The following is a 21,516-nucleotide window of genomic DNA, read 5'->3' on the forward strand; positions in this document are numbered from 1 at the left end:
ATGCATCAGCTATTTCAGCAGAATACAGCTTTGATCCACCTGTCTTTTCACATCCTTTACTCAGGCAGTTCCTCAGAGGAATCAAGAATGTAAAACCTCCAAGGAAACCACCATTGCCAGCTTGGGATTTGAACTTTGTGCTAGAAAAATTGACACTCGCACCTTTTGAACCAGCAGCTACAGCGGACCTACAGCATCTGTCGTGGAAGACTGCTTTCCTACTGGCAATAACCTCAGCAAGGAGGGTCTCTGAACTTCAGGCCCTAATGGCGGTACAGCCCTTCCTAATCTTCCACCAAGATAGTGTCCATGAGGTCTAATCCTACATTTATGCCTAAGGTGATATCCAGAGTGTCTTTAAACCAGGCAATCCACCTACCTACCTTCTTTCCCAACCCACAAAACAGAGGGGAAAGAATGCTGCACTCCTTGGATGTACATAGACAGTTACGCTACTACCTGGACAGAACAAAAAGTAGCAGAAAAACTGACCAGCTTTTTGTAGCCTATGCAACAGGAAGGGAAGGAAAAGCAATTTCCAAACAGACAATCTCCAAATGGATAGGAAATTGCATACGGTTCTGTTACTCCTTCCATGGAAAACCAATTCCACAGAACATAAGGCCTCATTCTACAAGGGCAACAGCCACTACCACAGCCTTCCTGCGAGGTGTGGCAACCAAGGACATTATTGAGGCGGCTACTTGGACCTCTGTGCATACATTTGCCAAGCATTATAACTTACCATTGTACTCCAGATCCCGAGCAGGGTTTGCCACTGCTGTGCTGCAAGGGATCCTAACCACACCATAATCTAAATTCTTCCTCCTCCCTTAGTTGGCTATGGTATTCTACCCAGTTGTTATGACTGCAGATGCATCCATGAAGGACATAGTACAGTTTTGTACCTACCATAAATGTAGATGTCCGAACTGGATAGCATCTGCAGTCAGGATTACCCTCCCTCCTTCCCCTCTGTGGTACTCCTAGGGTATTTACCCTCATAATAGCTAGCTAGTGGGGGGAGTCTCTTATGGTGTATTTGTTTGTATATATGTACATACATGCTTAATTTCTGAGTTTGCCTTCTATCCTTTTGGAAACATTGGCATTTATCCAAAATTTAGCCTTCCAGGAAGGGCAATTGGCATCTGGGGCAAGAAACACTGAAGAAAATGGCGTCGGCTGATGCCTTTATACCCAGAGTCCAGCAGAGATGACGTCGGGTGAAGTGCGACATCAGCCGAAGCCGGACCCGGACTTTGGAATCCGGCCGACTGCAGGGCTGCCTGACGACAGGACAACCCTGTTGTTATGACTGCAGATGCTCTCCAGTTCGGACATCTACATTTATGGTAGGTACAAAACTGTACTTTTTCGGGTCTCGGAGTTGTCTGATCCAGGCCTTTTCGGACCCGGGGATACATCGGCGCCGATAGCAGTTGTGTCTTCAACACCGACTATACCTTCGAGCTTGTCTGATCCGAGCTCTCGGGGCCGAGGGTTGAGCATCGGATCCGAGGGGGTGGTTGAGTCTTCGGCGCCGATTGGGTCGGAGCGCACCACTACCTCGGGTCCGATTGCTTCTGCTCCGACCCCGATCCTATCCTCTGAGCCAGGGAGGTTACTTTCTCAGGCTGGGGACAGTGAATCTCCCTCTGCTTTTGAGGTAGTGGAGAGGGTACTGTCGAGGTCATCCTGGTCCCAGACCGGGCCTTTGGATCCACCCGGGCCCCCACTGTATCAGGGTCTGTCTTCGATCATCCATCCATCTGGACAGCCTGCCCAAGCCCTCCAGTTGGTTCCTATGGAGGAACACCACCCTGCGGACGAGCCCTCTTCGGACAGTCCCGCCGAAGAGGCACCTCGGAAGCATCTGTGCAAAAGGAGGCACCTGGACTCCTCAGAGTCCATTACCACGGATACGGATTTGGATGATACGGAGGGCTCCCCAAGGTCACCCCCTGAAGATGTCTCCTTTGGAGACGACATGGAAATGTTGTGTATAAGAGGGGGTTGGTCTGGCCAAAAGCCCTCCCTGGACGAGTCTGTATTTCTGGAGGCCTTTGAGGCAGGCCCATGTACCTCCTGGGTGTCCCCCAGCCGACCCCTTGGTGGATCTAATTACCACCAGGGCTTGGAAAGAGCCCGACACCTTGGAGCCTATCCCTAGATGCCCTGACAAGGTCCTCAGCCCTCCCTCTGATAAACCTTCTTGGTTCAAAGGCGCGCCGGTTGATGCTATGTTGGTGGCGGCGGCCACTAGGAAAGAACTTGCCCAGGAAAGTTCTTCGGTCCATCCGCCAGACAAGGAGTCCCGGGCATTGGACCGTATTGGGAAGCGGATGTTTGCTTCAGCGACCTTTGCCATAAACTACATGAACTACATGGCACACACCATTAGGCTACAGCGTGACTTAATTAAGGAATACGCTGCAGCCCCTCCGGAGTCCATGTCGGTCCCAGACAAAAAGGTTTTTGAGACTCGAATGGCCACTCTAAAGTCAATATCAAATACATCTATGCGGCTTCTTTCCCATGCCACGGAAGGAGCCACTAGAGCTAGCGGAGCTGGAGTGGTCTTGCGACGTCACTCCTGGCTCCGCCTTTGTGACTTCACGGAACCCTTTAAGGCGTCCTTCGCGAACGCCCCTTATGACGGTTTGGCCTTATTTGGCTCAACAGTTCGCGACACCCTAGTCCAAAGCGAAAAGGATGGGTAGACGCTGTTGGCCGTCGGAGTCTGCTTCTCTAACCCCCAAAGATCCTTCTCCAGGAATCAGAGGGGGCAAAAGAAGCTGTGGTTCTGTAAATCTCAGCAATCCTGTCCTGCTGTGGACAACTCGTCCTCTAGAGGCAGAGGAGGACAAGCTTGTCGCCGGCCCAGAGGCAGAGGGGGGCCGCATAACTTCGGGTCTAAAGAACCTTTCTCGGACAGACTCGCGCAACAGCCCTGAGGGCTTGCCCGACTGTCCCTCTCTGGAGGCAGTCGGGGGGGGCGATTATCGGAGCACCTGTCAAACTGGCAGTCCATTACAAAAGATCGATGGGTGCTCCGGATTATATCCAGAGGTTACACTATACAATTCACACCCTCCCCACCCAAACGTCTCCCCGATGTTCCACCCCATCAGAGGGAGTCAGCAGCTCTGGAAATTTCAGAGTTGCTAAGAAAGAGCCATCCAGCCCGTCCCCCCCAGATCAGTCCGGATTGGGTTATTACTCCAGGTTCTTCTTGGTGCCAAAGAAAACGGGGGACCTCAGACCCATCCTAGACCTCTCGTCCCTGAACCTGTTCATACCCAAGGAAAAGTTCCGGATGGTCACCCTCCAATCTATTCTCCCCCTTCTGCGGGAGAATGACTGGATGTGCTTGTTAGACCTCAAAGATGCGTACTACCATATACTAATGGACAGACGATCCAGGAGGTTCCTCCGCTTCCGGCTAGGAGCCAGTCATTATCAGTTCAGGGTTCTTCCATTTGGCCTAACCTCAGCCCCCAGAGTGTTTACCAAAGTCATGGCAGTGGTTGCAGCCCACCTGAGACTCCAGGGCATTCAGGTGTTCCCTTACATAGACGACTGGCTCCTCACCGCCCCCAGCAGGCATCTACTGGTTGTGGCGAGAGATTACGCCCTCTCTCTGGCCCGTTGTTTGGGCATTTCAGTGAATCTAAAGAAATCCTGCCTGTGCCCCACTCAAGCCCTAGATTTCATAGGGGCCAGGTTGGATACTCGGATCTCCAAAGTGTTTCTTACACCTGTCGGGCTGAACAATTTGTCTCTCCAAATCTCAGACATTCTTCAGAGCCTCGCTCCTCCAGCAGAATTGGTCCTGAGGGCGCTAGGGTCTGTCAGCAGCGATCGGCCTTTCTCTTCATGCCCGTCTGCGAATGCGAGTGTTACAGTGGACTCTCCAGGTCCAGTGGTCACTATCGGTCCATCCCTTAGACATGCCGATTCCCCTGAGCAGGGCGTGCAGACACTCCCTTCTTTGGTGGTTACAGGCTCAGGAACTCGAAGGGGGGAGACCCTTTGTGATTCCCCCAGTCAAAGCCACGTTGACCACGGACGCTTCTTGCCTCGGGTGGGGCGGGCATTATGCAGGCAACTCCATCCAAGGCACATGGACTCCTCTAGAGACTGCATTGCATATCAACGTTCTAGAGATGAGGGCAGTGCTTTTGGCGTTGCAAGCTCTTCATCACCTTCTTCCTCTGGGGACTATTGCAATCCAGATGGACAATATGTCCGTTGTCTGGTATATAAACAAACAGGGAGGGACCAGATCTTACCCCCTGTGTCGAGAAGCCGTGAGAGTGTGGGAATGGGCGATTTCCACCAACCGTTTTCGGATAGCAGCGCACATTCCGGGACGGTCCAACATATTAGCGGACAAGTTAAGTCGGGTATTCCTCAGCCCGTTCGAGTGGTTTCTGAATCCTGTCGCGAAGCAGGTATTCCTCAAGTGGGGTTAACCTCGCTGTGACCTTTTCGCTTCTCCCCTAAACACAAAATGCAGAGATTACTTTGCGATAGTTCCCCCCAGAGGGGAATCCCCCAGGGACGCTCTGGTTCATGCTTGGCCGCCCGGTCTCCTTTATGCGTATCCTCCTCTTCCTCTGATGATGAAATTCATCCAGAAAGCCTGTCGGTTGGGGAGCAGAGTAATTCTCATAGCCCCATTCTGGCCTCGACAAATCTGGTTCCCCTTTCTGCAGTCTCACAGTGTGGCTCCCCCATGGATTCTGGACCCCAGACCAGACCTAATCTCGCATCTGACGAGATGCCACACTCCGATCCTGGTCAATCTCCGGCTTACGGCTTGGTTGATCCAGTTCCATTAATGGCTAGGACTCCCGGTATCTCGTCCCCTGTTAAGGCCATTCTAGTGGCAGCTCATAAGCCATCCACCAGAAAGCTCTACAACAGTAAATGGAAACGCTTTCCCATCTGGGCAAAGGAGAAGGAATTGGATCCCTTTACGGTTCCTATTCCCACTATCCTGGACTTCCTGTCCTTTCTTTTTAGACAAGGAGCTAGTGCGTCCACCGTTAAGGTCCAGCTAGCAGCCATCTCTCATTATCACGTGGGGGATGGCGTAGATTCCTTGGCGTCAGCCAAAATATGCAAGACCTTCTTAAAAGGCATGTTTCTTTTAAAGCCCCCTATTAAGCCGGCAGTTCCTCCATGGGATCTTACCTTGATCTTACAAGCATTAACAAGACAACCTTTCGAGCCGGCGGCCTCAGTGCCATTGAAATTCTTCTCTTGGAAAACGGCCTTTTTGGTCGCTATTACTTCAGCCAAATGAGTCTCAGAATTACAAGCTCTGTGCATTAAGCATCCATACCTTATTTTTCACAAGGATAGAGTGGCCCTCAGGACTAATCCTTCCTTTCTGCCTAAGGTAGCCACAGAGGCCAACATTAATCAGTCTATTAATCTTCCTGTTTTATTCCCGAATTTCCAAAACAAGGGTGAATACACATTGCACAAACAACTACGTTTTTACTTGCATAGGACTAAAGATTTTCGCAAGTCAGACCAGTTTGTTTCTTATGCTAAGTCAGCCATGGGAAACCAATTTCTAAGGTGACAGTGACAAATTGGATCTCTCAGTGTATTAGACATGGATACACTTCATCTGGGAAGCCAGCTCCGGTTGGTGTGCGTGCGCATTCTACTAGATCTGTGGCTACCTCGACGGCTTTTTGGTCTAGAGTTCCGGTAGACTATATTTGTTCAGCAGCTACCTGGTCCTCTTCCCACACGTTCATTTCTCATTACAAACTGGACATGATTTCCAGAAGTAGGGCTTCCTTTGGCTCCACGGTGCTTCGGAATATCCTTCCGTAGCGACCACCCAGGGTCTTAGGTAAGCTGGGGACTCTGTCCCACAGGTTGCAGATCAAATGAAGTAACTACTTCAGATAAAGAAGTTATGTACTCACCATAACGTTCCATCTGAATAGATACTTCATTTGTCTGCAACCAACCCCCCCTGCCATCCCCCGAACCTCGGTAAGGTATTGTTACTTTGGAGATTTTTCTCCGTCTTTAGCCTATAGGGCAAAATAACCGATCTGAGGTAATGTGGTTGGTAGCAAGGGATTGTGGGTAGGGGGGAGGAGCTAGGAGCTCGCATCTTGGAGCTTGGAAAGCTGCCGGTTCGGATCCGAGGTCGGATCCAACTACCCACAGGTTGCAAACAAATGAAGTATCTACTCAGATGGAACGTTATGGTGAGTACAGAACTTTTTATTTTCTGTCAGGACAGGGTTTCACTATGGACAAACCACACATTTATGCCTAAGGTAGTGTCCAGCGTGGCTCTTAACCAAACCGTACATTTGCCTACCTTTTATCCAAACCCACAGAATAAGGGGGAGAGACTTCTGCATAGTTTGGACATACACAGCTACGCTTTTACTTGGACAAGACTAAAGCCTTCAAAAAGACTGAGCAACTCTTAGTGGCATATGCTGCAAGTTCCCAAGGAAAAGCCATTTCAAAGCAGACTATTTCAAAATGCATAGGCCACTGCATTTGTTTCTGCTATTCACAACATGGCAGATCTGTGCCCAAGGGCATTACGCCACATTCTACCAGAGCAGCAGCTACTTCAGCCTTCCTCAGAGGAGTACCAACCAAGGATATTTTGGAGGCTGCAACATGGACTTTGGTGCAGACTTTTACAAAGCACTACCATTTACCTCTCTACTCTAAATCCAGAGCAGGCTTTGCCACTGCAGTTCTTCAGGGCCTCTTAGCCACCCAACCTCAGCTTTGGGATTCAACCCAAGTGTAATGACTGCAACAGTAAAACACTATTAATGTAGTACAGTTGTGTACCTACCATAAATGTAGATGTTAGTGTATTCACTGTTGCAGTCCAGGTTACCCTCCCACCTTCCCCCTTTTTCTTTGCTGGGACTTATCTGTACCTCTCTATTCTGTACAACCTATGTGGTGTATTTGCTTGTAGATGAAGGTTATGTGCATGCTTTTTTTATGTTCATAATTTGTACCGCCTACCCTTTTGGGGGCACCTGACATCTGGGGCAAGAAAAACTGAAGAAAATGGCATCTGCTGCATCTTTTATACCCCTGGCGCACTGATGTCAGGGAATAGGCGACGGCAACCGATGCCGGACCAGGACTTTGGAATTCAGGCCGACTGTGGGTAGCCTGCCAGCACGATAACCCATGTGTAATGACTGCAACAGTGAATACACTGTAACATCTACATTTATGGTAGGTACACAACTGTACTTTTCTCATCTTTGGCAATAAGAGCACCTGAATATGGCAGGTAAAAGCCACATTGTATTTACTAATCCAGTCAACAGCCATCAAAGATCTGCTGGCAGGTATAGTTGCACACAGGTGTGCTTCGTAGAAATAATATAGGTTGACTACGTTTGAGCATCTGTTAAGAATTGTATACCAGTGTTTACATTCAGTGTTGCTATTCATTCAAGTCAGACTTGAGTTCTGTATACATTAACATGCATTTTATGTAGTTTACTTGTTTTTTTTCCCCCGTCATTTCTGTCCTCTTTAGGAGGGACCTGCTACTGTTTTAACACCAGTTAAGAAGAAGGTGAAGAATATTGGGATTTTTCTTAAGGTAAGAAGTTCTAAATAGATACATCTGTGTAAATCTACTGTTTAAATGCATGTGATTTCTTAAGGTATTTTTGCTGCCGTTTCATACAGGTCTTTTAGTTGCACTTATTGTGTTTTCAAGTCATTTGATTAGCTTATTTATCTTTCTAATCTATAGCAGTTATTGGTGGCCCTTTACGTTTTCCTAATTTCATTACCCTTTCAGCTGGTCAAAAAAGAATGTTCAGCAGCAACCTGTTGAATGGCTATTACTTTGTTTCCATACTCATAACTTTTGGTAGAAACACATATGATAACCCGGAAATTTGTTTTTCAGGTGTCTTCCCTTGTTGTTTTTGTGGTAATGGAGTCAGAGTTAGACAACTTAATGCCTTGCGCATGTGAAATAAAGTCCTTGAGCTTGAATGCCTCAATGTTTTAAATTCTGTGCTTTTTATAGTTGGGTTATATGTCGTTCCATTTATGTTAACTTTCTTCTTGCCAGTGTCTAGCTGCAGGCAGCTGCATTTTGATGTGAAATTGGATCCAGTGTTTTATCTGATGTCAGTCTTCATTTATCCTTGACTGATGGGACGCCATTCTGAGTCTCGAAACTGGCTCTGCTGTTACAATAACTCACGCAAGTCAAAAATCTCCTGAGCCAAGTTCCTGCCCAGAACACCTCTTTAATTCTCTCCCATGTTGTTTGTTGCTCTTGTCATGAAGACGCATCAGTCAAACTCTCCTTGAGCTAAGTAAAAAATTAGTTTATTCCAGTTCTATTTCTAAATTTCTTCCCCTACCCAATTAGTTTACTTGTATACCTTATGGTACTCTTTCTCCATTTAATCTTCATTTGTTGTGAGTTTTTTTCTTCGTACCGTTGTATATCTGTCCTACCATTGCTGGCAGATGTTAGTGTTTCACTGTTGCAGTCATCTTTTGTGGGTTATCCCTGCTGGGTTGTCCTCGGCTGGCCCGACCACCAGAGTAAAGGTTTCCCTCCTGCACTGGCTGTTCTGTCAGCGGGGCTGATGTCATGTCCCCAGAGCTATAAAGGGAGGCAGTCGACGCCATTACTTCAGTCTTTCTTGCTGTGGAGCCCAAAGCAGAAGCAGCAGTTTTGCAAGTGCATTGGTCGGCCGTTGCCAGAGTGACGACAACAGTCTAAAGCTAAGGACCCCGTTGGGAAATCTTTTCTTGCCTTAAACTGATGTCAGAGAAAGTTAACAGTCTCAGTTGTGGAAAGCAGATCCCACACAGAGACTTCCATTCTCTCTGCATCACTTGTTTAGGCCCAGACCATGACGTTTCAGGGTGTCAATCCTGTGCCCTCTTTAATGCTCCTACTATTAGAAGAAAAGCTGATATTGTAGCGAGGCATTTTAGTCTGTCTTTCTAGCAAAGCAAAATGGCGTCTGTTTCTCAGTTTCTGACTTGCCTAGGGAAAAAAGGACAAAGATATGGATAGGCCTCTAAAAGTTAGGCCATCTGACAACTCCGGACAACAGTCAACCTTTACTCAAAGCAAGGCTACAACTGAACTCAGTGAGGTGCCTTCGCAGCCCCTGACGCCAGGCAACGAACTGTTGCAGGCCTCTAACGAGACCCGTTCGGAGTCCGGTACACCGCCGGATGAACCTCCTCCTGCCGGGATGCTGCTTTTACCTCGTGGTTGGGTCCGAAGCTCTGCAGGCACCAGCTTCTGCTGAGACCTCTGCGACATTTGAAGTCAGGATTAGACCGACAGTGCCACTGGTCAAATTAACTCCGTATAAGGCTTCTGACCCAGCAAGGCCCAAGCCCAAATCTACCCTCAAAAAGGTCCCTTCCCAGGGCCCCAGCCACCAATCTACTAGCCAGTCTCTGCAGTTGCTCAGAATTGCAGAAGACCTGATGACTCTGATCAGGGGTAACCACCCCCACCCTCCTACACCAGCCAAAAGAAAGACACCTCCCCTGAGGTCCTCACTGACCAGGAATCAGTTGATTCTGTTCTAGTGGAGTTTGACATGGAAGACCAACCGTTAGCATTTGAGGACTCTGAGACCCCATTCTGTCTGCCTGTCCCCCTGAGGACCTTTCCTTTGGGGGAAACCCTTAATACCCTTAAAGAACATTCTCAGTGCGAGGCCCAGGACTACCCCCAGTCAAAAAGAGATTTAGTGGAATTTCTTGATTTGCCTCATAAGCCTCAGGCCATTCCTCCTATCTTCAGTGTTGTAGAGGATGTTTTCCTAGAATCTGCCCCCTCTCCAGATTTTCTCTCTCCAGCACCCTGGAAACCTGATGGATACTACAGGGAGCAAGACTTACGCAAATACCTTTTTAAAACCCCCACTGCAGACATTGAAGTAATTATTCAAGGCCCTAAGGAAGCTAGGGCTAGCTCTCCTAAAAACCCCATCCCAGCTGACAAGGAAAGCAGAGCTTTAGACAGGATGGGTAAAAAGATTTACACTTCAGCCACTTTAGTTGTGAGGGCATTAAATTGTCAATTTCATATGATAACATTTCAGCAGAATGGGCTGTAACTAATTACACAGAAAATATCTGCCTTGCCTGAAAGCAGCACTACCAGAGAATTAACAGACCTCATACAGTCTAGCTCTCGGGTAACAAAACACTCCTTGCTTTCTGGTTTTGATGCCTTAGAAGACTTTACCAGGGCTGCAGCAACAGGATCAGTTATCAGAAGGCATGCCTAGTTAAGGGAGCAACCTTTACCTGACCAGGTAAAATCCAAGCCATTAGATGCCTCTCTGGATAAGGAACAGTTGTTTGGCCCCAAGGCCGAACAGGTCATCAAGAAAATGGGAGGACAAAGCCAAATTCATGCAGACTGTCAAGGACTTTTTGCAAGTGCAACCACCCATGTTCAGTAGAAACTTCCCTACTAAGCACTGATCCTTTCCCTCTCAAGCAAAGCTAATGCAGGTAAAGGGACGCAGGGACAGAACCCGTAGGCCGCAGGCACACAGCCAACAAAGAACTAGGCAGTGGTCCAGTGCTGCTCCAAGACGGCGGAGTTCCAAGTCCACTTCCTTCTCCAGGGACTCTTGATGACTCCCTAGCAGATAGCTCTTCAGTCCACAGCAGTCAGGTGTTGGACAATATTAAGGAGGCTTGAAGACCCTCAGCAATCAGTTTTTAGACATTAAGGAGGCTCGTAGACCCAACACCAGGAAATCTTATTCTTCTAAGTGGAGGAGATTCACCTGGTGGTGCTCCAGCAGGGGCGTTTCCAGCACTACAGCCTCTTTATCCCTGGTCCTGGACTACGTGCCAGACCTCCTTCATTAGGGTTTCTTACTCCTCTATCAAGATTCATGCTTTGGATTTCTCAGCCTACATCCAGGCGGATTAGCCTTTATTCTCTCAACATCTCTTGAAGCAGTTCCTCAGCGGCCTGGCTCACATCAGGCCACCTAGGAGGCCACCTGCACTAGCTTGGGATCTAAACTTTGTCCTGGAAAAGCTGACTCTCCCCCTTTTCGAGCCAGCTTCCTCAGCAGATCTCAAATACCTCTCTTGGAAAGCTGCCCTTTTACTAGCCATCGCTTCTGTTAGGAGGGTGTCTGACTTATAGGCTATGACTACTGAACCCTTCATCTTCCATGCGGACAGGGTCTTTCTAAGAAACCAACCCTTCCTTTATGCCTAAGGTGGTCTCTGAGGTAACCTTTAACCAGGTCATACACCTGCCTACTTTATTTCCTAAACCAACAGAGGGGAGAGAATGCTGCATAGCTTGGATGTGCAGGCAGTTGAGATTTTACCTTGACAGGACCAGATCAATCAGAAAAACTGGCCAACTCCTGATTTTGTTCACCTCTGGGACCGAGGGGAAACTTATTACTAAGCAGACCATTTCCAAATGGCTCTCTCATTGCATACATTTCTGCAACACCTTCCATGGAAAGGGTCCTCCCAAATCCATCGGATCCCATTCCACAAGAGCAGCCTGCACCTCCACAGCCTTTCTGAGGGGGGTTCCTACCAAGGAAATTCTGGAAGCTGCTACTTTCACTAAGCACTACCAGCTAGCTACATTCTCCAAAACAAGGGCAGGATTTGCTGCATCTGCAATCCTGCAGGGCATGCTAGCATCCCCATAATTTGTACAGCTTTCCTCCACCCACTTCCTCAGCTTTGGGGAGTCTTCCCACAAGTGATTACTGCAACAGTGAAACTTGAACATAGTAGTTATGTACACTTAACATAAATGTAGATGTTTGAGTGTATTCACTGTTGCAGTCTTGTGTCCCTCCCACCTTTCTTGCCTAATGTATATGTCTTGTCTGGGGCTCCAACCCTTTGGGGACAAGAAAAACTGATGTAATGGTGTCAGCTGCCTCCCTTTATAGCCCTGACGACCTGACATCAGCTACACTCACAGAACAGTCGATGCAAGAGGGAAACCTTTACTCTGGTATTCAGGTTGGCCAAGGGCCACCCAGCCGGGATAAACCGCAAGTAATGAATGCAACAGTAAATACACTCTTAACATCTACATTTATGGTAAGTGTACACGACTGTACTTTCTATCTCTTTTCTCTACCATCAGGTCATTTTATTTTTTTTTTGTGTAGCATCATTGGTAGCCTTTCTCTTCCTTCCCCTTGTGTGTGCGTGTATGCGTGCATGTGTACTCGTGTGCGCTTTTGGTGTGGCTACGTCTGCTGTTCATCCCGGTTTTTCAGTATGACAGAAAAAAGCAAGGGAACTACTGGTTTCAAATTCTGTTAGGGTTATGGCAGAAAAATGCCAAACTCTGATAGTCGTGTATCCTGTGTATATTACTTCGGCCTGGCACACTTAGATCAGTAGTGCAACATTTGTGATGCTTTTAGTAACAGTGCTCTAGTCGAGAGAGAGAACAAGTTGATTTTAAAAGGTCTACTGAAACTTTTGAAGAGGTCTTGTCTACAGGTGCCAAATCTTGGGAGTCTTCTGCTTCATCTTCCTCAAAAAAGAGAAGTCGCTTGGTGCTGACGTATCCTTTGGCTCCGGCCCAAAAAAGAAAAATGAAACCATCTATTCCCACAGCTTCTGTAGGTAGATGTAAGTTAAATGTACAAAACAGTCTTCATTGGTTCTGGTAGTAGTGACTACATCTGCACCTCCACTTTCGGCACTGGCCAGCTCTGTGCTGACCATTGAAAGTGCCCCCCATTCTTTGGTGCCATCTACAATGGTGCAGACTGTGTTTATGGAACCAGATGTTCTTCGAGTTTCACTGTTGCAGTCATCAAACTTGGGTTGTCTGCCTGCAGGTATCCCTCAGTCGGCCTGAATACCAGAGTCTTGGGATTTCTGCATTGGATGCTGTCATTTCTTCCATGATGTCAGGGGTATAAAACAGACAACCGACAGCTACACTAGTCCTCCTTGCCGAAGAGGAGCCCGAAGCAGAAGCAGTTTGCAAGTGCCGGTCGGCCACTACCTGAAATTTTCATTTTTAAGTTTGTAATCCTGAAATTTTCTAACGCTAAGTACCCCGTTGGGGATTTTTTTTTCTTGCTCTAACCGATGTCAGAAAAAGTTAACAATTGTCTTGCCTGTGGAAAGCAAATACCTCTTAGAGATTTTCATTCTTACTGCGTCACCTGTATAGGCCCAGACCACGACGTCCCTTGCTGTCGGTATTGCCTTGTTAAATGCCCGAACCATTCGTTGTCTGGCTATCTTTGTCAGTAAATTCTTCCGCTCTTGTTCTCTGTATTCCGAAATGGCTTCGATAAGGCATCCAGCTACAGATCTTCTTAAAAAAAAGTAAGGATAAAGAACATAGACCGCATAGGTCCAAAACTGCAGAAGATGCTTCCGTTAAGCTGGTCACCAATCTGCCGGTACTCAGTGAGGCTCCTTTTCAGCCCCTGATGCCCACTTCTACAGATTTGCAGGCCTCTGCTGAGACCCATTCTGATTCCGGTATGCCGGGAGATGCTTCTTCAACTATGGAACCTGCAGATGTGTCTACCTTGATGGGTCCGGAGCCACTGGGCAGGGGCAGGCTTTTGAGGGGTGTATTCCGATCTACCGAGGACTTTTTTTTTTTTATTATTTTTTTTTTTTTTATTTTTTTTTTTTTAGCTAAAACTACTGAGTTTCTGAGGCCCTTAGTACTCACTACGCTTAGTAAACCGGCGACCAAAGCACATGCTCAAGCTCCCATGCCATAAAAAGAAATGCTTAGAATGGCTGAAGACCTTATTACTTTAATTAGGGGAAGCCAGCCTTCCCCTTCTGAGACAGAGTTGTTTCATTCTGATTGTCCGATGACTCTGACCTTTCTGATTATCAGGACATGCCTTTATCAACTTATTGGGATTTAGATGCAGAGGAATCCATTCCCTCTGCCTCCCTTCCAGAGGATTTTTCTTTTGGTGAATCCTTGCATACTTCTAAAAGAGCATTTCCGCTTGGAATGCCAGGACTACCCTCAGTCCAAAAAGAGACTCAGAGAATTTTTGGTTGCCTCAGCACAGGCCTCTAGCTATACTCCCTGTCCTGGATGTTGTAGATGATGTTTTTATGCAGTCCAGTTTTATTCCAGATACTTTACCCCCAACCCCTAGGAAATCTGATGGTACTACAGAGTTCCTGATTCCCACAAATTTCTCTTCAAGAATCCAACTGGGGATAAAGAGGCCATTTCCCAGGGACCTAAAGGTATTAATGCTACTACAGCCAAAAAATCCTATCCCTGCAGACAAGAATTCCAGAGCTTTAGACAGATGGGGTAAGAAGGTATATACTTCTGCAACTCTTGCCATCAGGGCACTGAATTACCAGTTTTACATGTTGAAGTACCAGCAGCATATTATGGAAAAAGTTCACAATGATTTTTCAATTATTCTTCCAGCCCTGCCAAATTACTTGTTCCCCTAGGAAGAAATTTCATGCAAAAAACTGGATGTCTATTACTCTGGACATATGGGTCGTAAACATTGTATCCTAGGGAGTATATATTCTACTCCCATACACTGCCAACCCCAAGCAGGTTTCCAGACCTTCCTCCAAACCAGTGGGCAGAGGCTCAAAAGCAAGTACTTTCCCTGCTCAATATCAGAGCTATTCAGCCTGTTCCAGTAGAACAAAGGGGGCAGGGTTTCTACTCCATACTTTTCCTGGTGCCCAGAAAAGAGGGCTTTTGGAGCCCAATCCTGGATCTATCAATTCTCAACACCTTTCTGGTGGTCCCAAAATTCAGAATGTTTACCCTGCAACAGCTTCTCCCTTTGCAAGCCAAAGATGCCTGGTTAGTCACCCTAGACTTAAAAGAAGCTTATCTGCACGTCCGCATAAGGGAGTCTTGCAGGAAATATCTGTTTCAATGCAGGCTGTATGCACCATCAGTTATCTGCACTTCTCTCTGGCTTATCTACTGCGCTGAGAGTATTCACAAAGTGGCTGGCTCCTGCCATTGCATACTGCATGCAGAGAAATATCCAGATTTTCCCATAATTGGTTGATTGCCTGATTCAGACAGTCAGGAATTGTTACTTCAGCACCTGGCATTTGTAAAAAGCCTTCTCACTTCATTGGGGTACACCATCAACAAAAAGAAATCGCAACTGGTGCCCAGTCAAAAGATTGTATTCCTGGGAGCAAGCTTGGACACAACTTCCCAGATGGCATTTCTCACTTCAGAAAACAGGTTTGTCTGACAAACTACAAACAAATGGCCACCAGAACTCCGCTATCTGTAAGAAAAATACTGCAAGCCCTAGTGTTCATTGCCTCCTGTTTTCTACTAATTCCATATGCAAGACTGCATATGAGGAAACTTCAGTGGTACTTAAAAAAAAGTCTTTGGTACCAGCATTCTCAGGACCTGTAAACAGTCATTCCAATCATACCGTGTCCAAGGGCAGAGTTCCTTTGGTAGGCAGAAGCATGCAACCACAACAAGGGACTACTTTTCACTCAACCTCTCGCCGCCCAAACTTTGACCAGACGCATCAGACTATGCATGGGGGGCTCACATGGCAGGCAAATGCATTCAGGGCCACTGGAGCCCAGCCCAGATTCTCCTGCACATCAATCAAAAAGAGATGCTAGCTTTACAGAATGCCCTAACAGCCTTTAAATACCTAATTCTTCCAGGATAACTGCTTATAAAAACCGACAACAGTTATGTGGTACATAAACAAGCAGGGGGAAACCCATTCTTACCCACTAGGTTAGCCATAGTGTGGAACAACCTTAACTAAGTGCATCTTCAAGCTCAATTCCTGCAAGGCAAACAAAATTCACTGGTGGATGACTTGAGCAGAAATCTCCTAGACCCACAAGAGTGGAAATTGGAGCCGAACACCTTCCACCTTTTGATCCAGAGGTGGGGGACACTGGAGGTGGACCTATTGGTCTCCCCTGAGAATCACCAGTTGAGCAAATTCTGCACCAGGAACCCTCATAGCAGGGCCTGGAAGGTGGATGCCCTATCCTTTCAGTGGGAAAACCTCTCAATATATGCCTTTCCACCTCTGGCCCTCCTCTCAGAAGACTACTCAAGGTAAACAGGACAGGCCTAGGGCAATTCTTATTGCCCCAGACTGGCCATGCTAGCACTGGTACCCACTGTTGCGCAGTCTGACAGTGCCACCCTGGCACCTTCACCAGACTCCTACCCTGCTGTCTCAGTAGGAGGGACAGATTTTACATCCACAATTGCAATCTCTAAACCTTGCAGCCTGGCTTATCCCTTGAATACCCCACCAGCAACCCTCAGCAAACAGGTGCTGGGCGTCATTCTTGAAGCCAGGAGGCCTAGTACTAGGAATTCTTATGCTGAAAAGTGGAAAAGATATTGTTCTTGAAATCAGTCTCAAGGGAAGGACACAGCAGTGCCCTCCTTACCTCTAATCCTGGATTACCTAGCAGAGCTACTCCACAGTGGCCTGTCCTTCTCCATTGAGTCATGCCTCTGCCCTCCCAGCTCATTATAATACTGAGCCACCTCTATTTCCTCACCCTCTCAAACAGTTCCTGAAAATAACTTAAGGCCCACTAGGAGAGCACCCACCCTTGCCTGGGACCTTAACTTTGTACTGGAAAAGCTCACGCTTCCCCCTTTTGAACCTGCTGCTTCAGCAGAATTAAAATTTCTCTCTCTGAAAACAGCCTTGCTTTTAGCCATAACTTCAGCAAGAAGAGTGTCTGAGTTACAGGCACTAATGGCTGTGGAACCCTTCATTATTTTCCATGCTGACAGGGTTTCCCTCAGGACTAACCCATCCTTTATGCCTAAGGTGGTGTCCAGTGTGGCTCTAAACCAATCCATCCATTTGCCAACCTTCTTCCCTTACCCTCAGAATAAAGGGGAAAGGATCTTGCACTCGGACGTACACAGACAGCTCAGGTTCTACCTTGACAGGACTAAACCTTTCAGAAAGTCTGACTAGCTGCTAGTCCTCTTTGCTACAGGGGCAAGAGGTTAAGGCCAATTCAAAGCAAAATATTTCCAAATGGGTAGCACACTGCATCCATTTCTGCTACAAGCACCATGACAAACCTACCCCACAGGGGATCGGACCACATTCCACTAGGGCTACTTCCACCTCTACAGCATTTCTCAGGGGAGTCCCTACCAGGGACATTCTGGAAGCTGCAACCTGGAGTTCTGCACACACCTTCACCAAGCATTACCACTTACCAATCTTTTCTAAATCAAAAGCTGGATTTGCTACAGTCTTGCAAGGCCTACTAGCCAGCCCTAACGCTTCTTGACTGCATCCACCCTTCCTCAGCTTTGTGAATCAACCCAAGTGTGATGACTGTAATAGTGAAATGAAGAACATAGTACAGTTGTGTACACTAAATGTAGATGTTAGTGTATTCACTGTTAGTCCTGGTTTCCCTCCCTCTAGCCCCCTGGCTTTTTCTCTCTTTCTACCTCTCTTCTCTGTGGTCATTCCTAATGGCATTGGTATTTACTTTTTACTGGTGGTGTTCCCACCATATATTAGCTTCCTATTTAGGGGCTCCTGACATTTGAGGCAAGAAAAACTGATGTAATGGCGTCCGGCTGCCTGTTTAATACCCCTGACTACCTGATGTCCTGGAAGAAGTGACAGCATCCGATGCAGAAATCCTAAAACTCTGGTATTCGAGCCGACTGAGGGCTTACCTGCAGGCTGATAACCCAAGTGTGATGACTGCAACAATGAATACACTCAAACATCTACATTTCTGGTAGTGTACACAACTGTACTTTCCCTCCCCAACATGCATCGCCCAGGAACCATGGTTCCTTTCAGTTCCCAGAACCAGATGCTCCCTTCCACTCAACCATTTCATGGAGCAACTTTTTTAGTCCCTTCTTGGAGAGGCCAGAATCTCCTTCAGCCTTGTCTGTATGGTCCTCCAGGTGTCTGGAAGTCAATGTTGTGAGGTTGGTAGGATCAGCTCCTAGTGGCAAGGGGTCTCCACTTTCCAAGCTTCACTCCCTACTGGAGATAGTCCTCTTTTTCCCAGGTCTTCACCAGAAATTCCTCTTCTAACCACTGTGGCTTTAGAGACCTCTGCTCCAACTTCCTGGATTCCCACTGCCCTGGTGCTGACCGCTCTCATGTCTTTGGTTCCAATCTCTGCCTTGAGTTCATGTCCTCGGTTGCTTCGGAACCAATGGACTCCTGGGGTTGTAGCCTCATGACAGTCTGTGGGCTCTTTCTCTGCTCCAACCTTGATGGCAGTTTCCTCGGCACGGGGTGGGACCATGGTTCCAAGGTTGTGTTTCTTGGTGCTGGGCTCCCATTTTTCTTTGCGGGCCTGCCTTTCAAGTTATGGAGGGTTCCTTGCCCTCTGTGGGTTTGCAGCTAGTCTCTTCCCGTTTTGGAGCCTTTCCTTGGGACTCCCTCTGGTCCAGAGCTTCCACCAACCTTCACACCTGCACAGTGAGCACTGGCACTGCAGGATAACCCTGTACAAGGCCTTACCTCTTTAGAGTCCTCTACAGAAGCTCCCACTGAGGATGTGCCTCAGTAGAGGTTGTGTAAGAGGAAACACCTGGATTCCCTGGAGGAGCCTTTCACAGAAGAATCTGATTTTGATGACTGGGATGGTTGCTCCAGTCACCCCCAAAAGACATCTCTGGAGACCTTCTTGAAATATTAAAGCAGAGGGGTGGTTCGAAGCTCTAAGACCCATCGTCAGTCTGTGTACCTGCAAGCATTTGGTGCTCGGCCATCTACCTCTTGCGTTACCCCACTGACTGTTGATCTTATCAAACTGATCGCCCACCAGGCTTGGAAGGCCCCTGATTACATAGAACCAATCCCCAGGAGACCAGGTAAAACACATTTAGCTCTGGAAGACCAGCATTGACCAAGATGCAACTGGCAAAAGAAAATTCCACTGTTCGTCCCCCTAACAGAGTCTTGGGCAATGGACAAATTTGGGAAGCAGGGCTATGCTTTTTCGACCGTCACCTTATGGTCACGGAACCTTTTGGCACTCCAATAGATTTCAGAGGGTTCTAGTTAAGGTGCTCTCTGGTACCCACACAGGAGCTTTCTCTAAGATGCAAGATAATGTAGCCTCCCACCTTGGGAGTCTGTCTCTATCTCTAACTTGAACATGAGGCTCATTGCGCTTGCAGCCAAAGGGACAACTAGATCAGTGGGTTCAGATGTAGCAATAAGGAGGCATGCCTGGATGTGCCTCTGCGAGTTTGTGGAGCCATTCAAGTCTTCGTCAATGCTCCATTTGATGGAGCTTCCCTTTTTGACCCTTAAACAAAATATATTTTAGCCAGGTATGAAAAAGATGGAAAAACCTTTTTGCCGTGTGCGTATCTTTTTCTGCTCCTCTGTGTTAGTCCAGGAACCAGAGATGCAGGAAAGTGCGATTCAAGAAAACCCAAGGAGCTTTCCAGGACACACGTGGTAGTGACTCCTCTTGGGACAAAGGTGGGAGCTGTAATGGAAACTACTGTCCACGCAGCAGAGGTGGCCCACAAAATCAGGGTTCCAGAGATTTTCTCAGGGAAACCTTACCAGCGCTCCTGAAGAAGGCCCGATTGTTTTCCTCTGGAGGCACTCGGGTGAAGACTATCCTTGCGCCCACTGACATGGCAAAAGATGACCACAGATGCTTGGGTGCTAAGGATCATTACCAGATGTATTCTATTCCAACTGACCCCAAAACCAGGAAGAAGGATCCCCGATGTTCCACCCAGTCAGAGGGATCAGGTGGCTCTGGAAGCTCAAAAGCTGCTAGAAAAATTCATCCAAGAAGTACTGCTAGACCAGATAGGATCCAGATTCTACTGTGGGTTCTTTTTGGTGCCAAAAAAGATGGGTCAGGAGACCAATTTTGGATCTTGGCATTTTAAACAAGTTTGTTCAACAAACAAAATTCTGGATGGTCACAGTTCAGCCTATTTTTCCCTTCTTAGTGAACGACTATTGGATGTGCTCTGTAGACCTCCAGGATGTGTATTGCCACATAAAAATGAACAAGAGCTCCAGGAGGTGGTTCTGCTTCCAGCTGGGGGCCAGTCATCGGTTTCGAGCCCTGCCCTTTGGTCTCACCACAGCCTCCCTCCCCCCGGTGTTCATCGAATGTATGGCAGTGGTAGCAGCTCACATGAGACCGCATGGATTCTGGGTATTTCCATATCTGGACTAGCTCCTTACCTCACCCACCAGGCATCTATTCGAACTGACACAGGATTTCACCCTACACACTTGCTCTGACATAGGGCTATCGGTCAATCTCATCAAATCTCAGCTAAGTCCCACCCAACAACTGGAATTCATTGGAGCCAACTTGAATACAACCTCTTGCATAGCCTCTCTTCCTATTCAGACTGCAGAAAATATCACAGATAGACATGATTCTTTCCAACGACAATGTTCCTGCATTACTAGTTTTACAGGCACTGGGATCAATGGCGACAGCCATCAAATTAGTACCGCTAGCAGGATTCCACATGAGAATCCTACAGTGGCTTCTCTCTGCCCAGTGGTCCATCCTTGCTCATCCTCTGTCTCATTGCATCTGAAACACCAATTGTTGCAAGACTGATTTACCTTGGTGGATGGAACCCAAGGAAATTCTTCTGGGCTTGGCCATTTTTCTCCTCTTCCCCAGGCCATAGTGACCATGGATGCCTCCCAGATTGGGTGGGGCTGGGGCATTTTCATCGGAAGGGGCTGTTCAAGGCACTTGGTTCCCTATAGAGGCCAGTCTGCATATCAGTGTTCTGGAACTGAGGGCAGTGTTCTTAGTGTTGCAAGCCTTTCAGACTGTCCTCCCTGTAGGAACTGTTGCAGTTCAGTCAGGCAACAAGTCAGTAGTCTGGTACATCAACAGGCAAGGTGGAACCAACTCTTACCCCCCCCACCCCCCTACCCCCGGTCTCGAAGCTCTGAGTGTGGCAATGGGCAATATCTCTTCTGTTTTATGGTAGCAGTGTGCATCCCGGGTAGATCGATCATGATAGTGAAAAAACTGAGCAGATGCATCCTCTTGCCTCACGAGTGGTCTCAGTCCCAGAGGAGAAAAGATTTTCTGTCGCTGAGGCCATCCTTGCTGTGATCTATTTGCATCCCCACCGAACAAGTGTAGCAGCTGCTACTTCCTAATCCTCCCTTAGTGGGAGTTCCCGAGGAATGCTATCCTCCAAGACTGGCCCTGGGGGCTATGCCGTTCTCCCGCTCCTCTGATAACCCTTTTCATTAAGAGGGCCATAAGGTTGAAGAGCAGAGCTATTCTCATTGCCCCGTTTTGGCCTCGACAAGTTTGGTTCCCCTTTCCTTTGGCCTTGCATGCTTCACCATCCATAGACTCTGCGCATGAATCCAGATTTCCAATCCCATCCTCTAGGACTAGTTCACCCCAACCTGAGCTTATTTACTCCTGTTCTGTTGATTGCCAGGCAAAATAATTTATATT

The 21,516-nt window shown here is 47.6% G+C and overlaps 1 protein-coding gene across 1 annotated transcript in view; it reads left to right on the top strand.

The window, feature by feature from the left end:
• SUPT16H (SPT16 homolog, facilitates chromatin remodeling subunit) overlaps window positions 1–21,516 on the top strand; it is a 3,088,153-nt gene that overhangs the window by 1,465,026 nt on the left and 1,601,611 nt on the right. The window contains exon 10 of the mRNA XM_044058195.1: window positions 7,568–7,633. Within this exon, the coding sequence (XP_043914130.1) occupies window positions 7,568–7,633 (66 nt within the window). The remainder of the gene's footprint in view (window positions 1–7,567; window positions 7,634–21,516) is intronic.

Source organism: Protopterus annectens, chromosome 16.part0 (assembly GCF_019279795.1).
Source record: "Protopterus annectens isolate FY-2018-M chromosome 16.part0, PAN1.0, whole genome shotgun sequence".
NCBI lineage: Eukaryota > Metazoa > Chordata > Ceratodontiformes > Protopteridae > Protopterus > Protopterus annectens.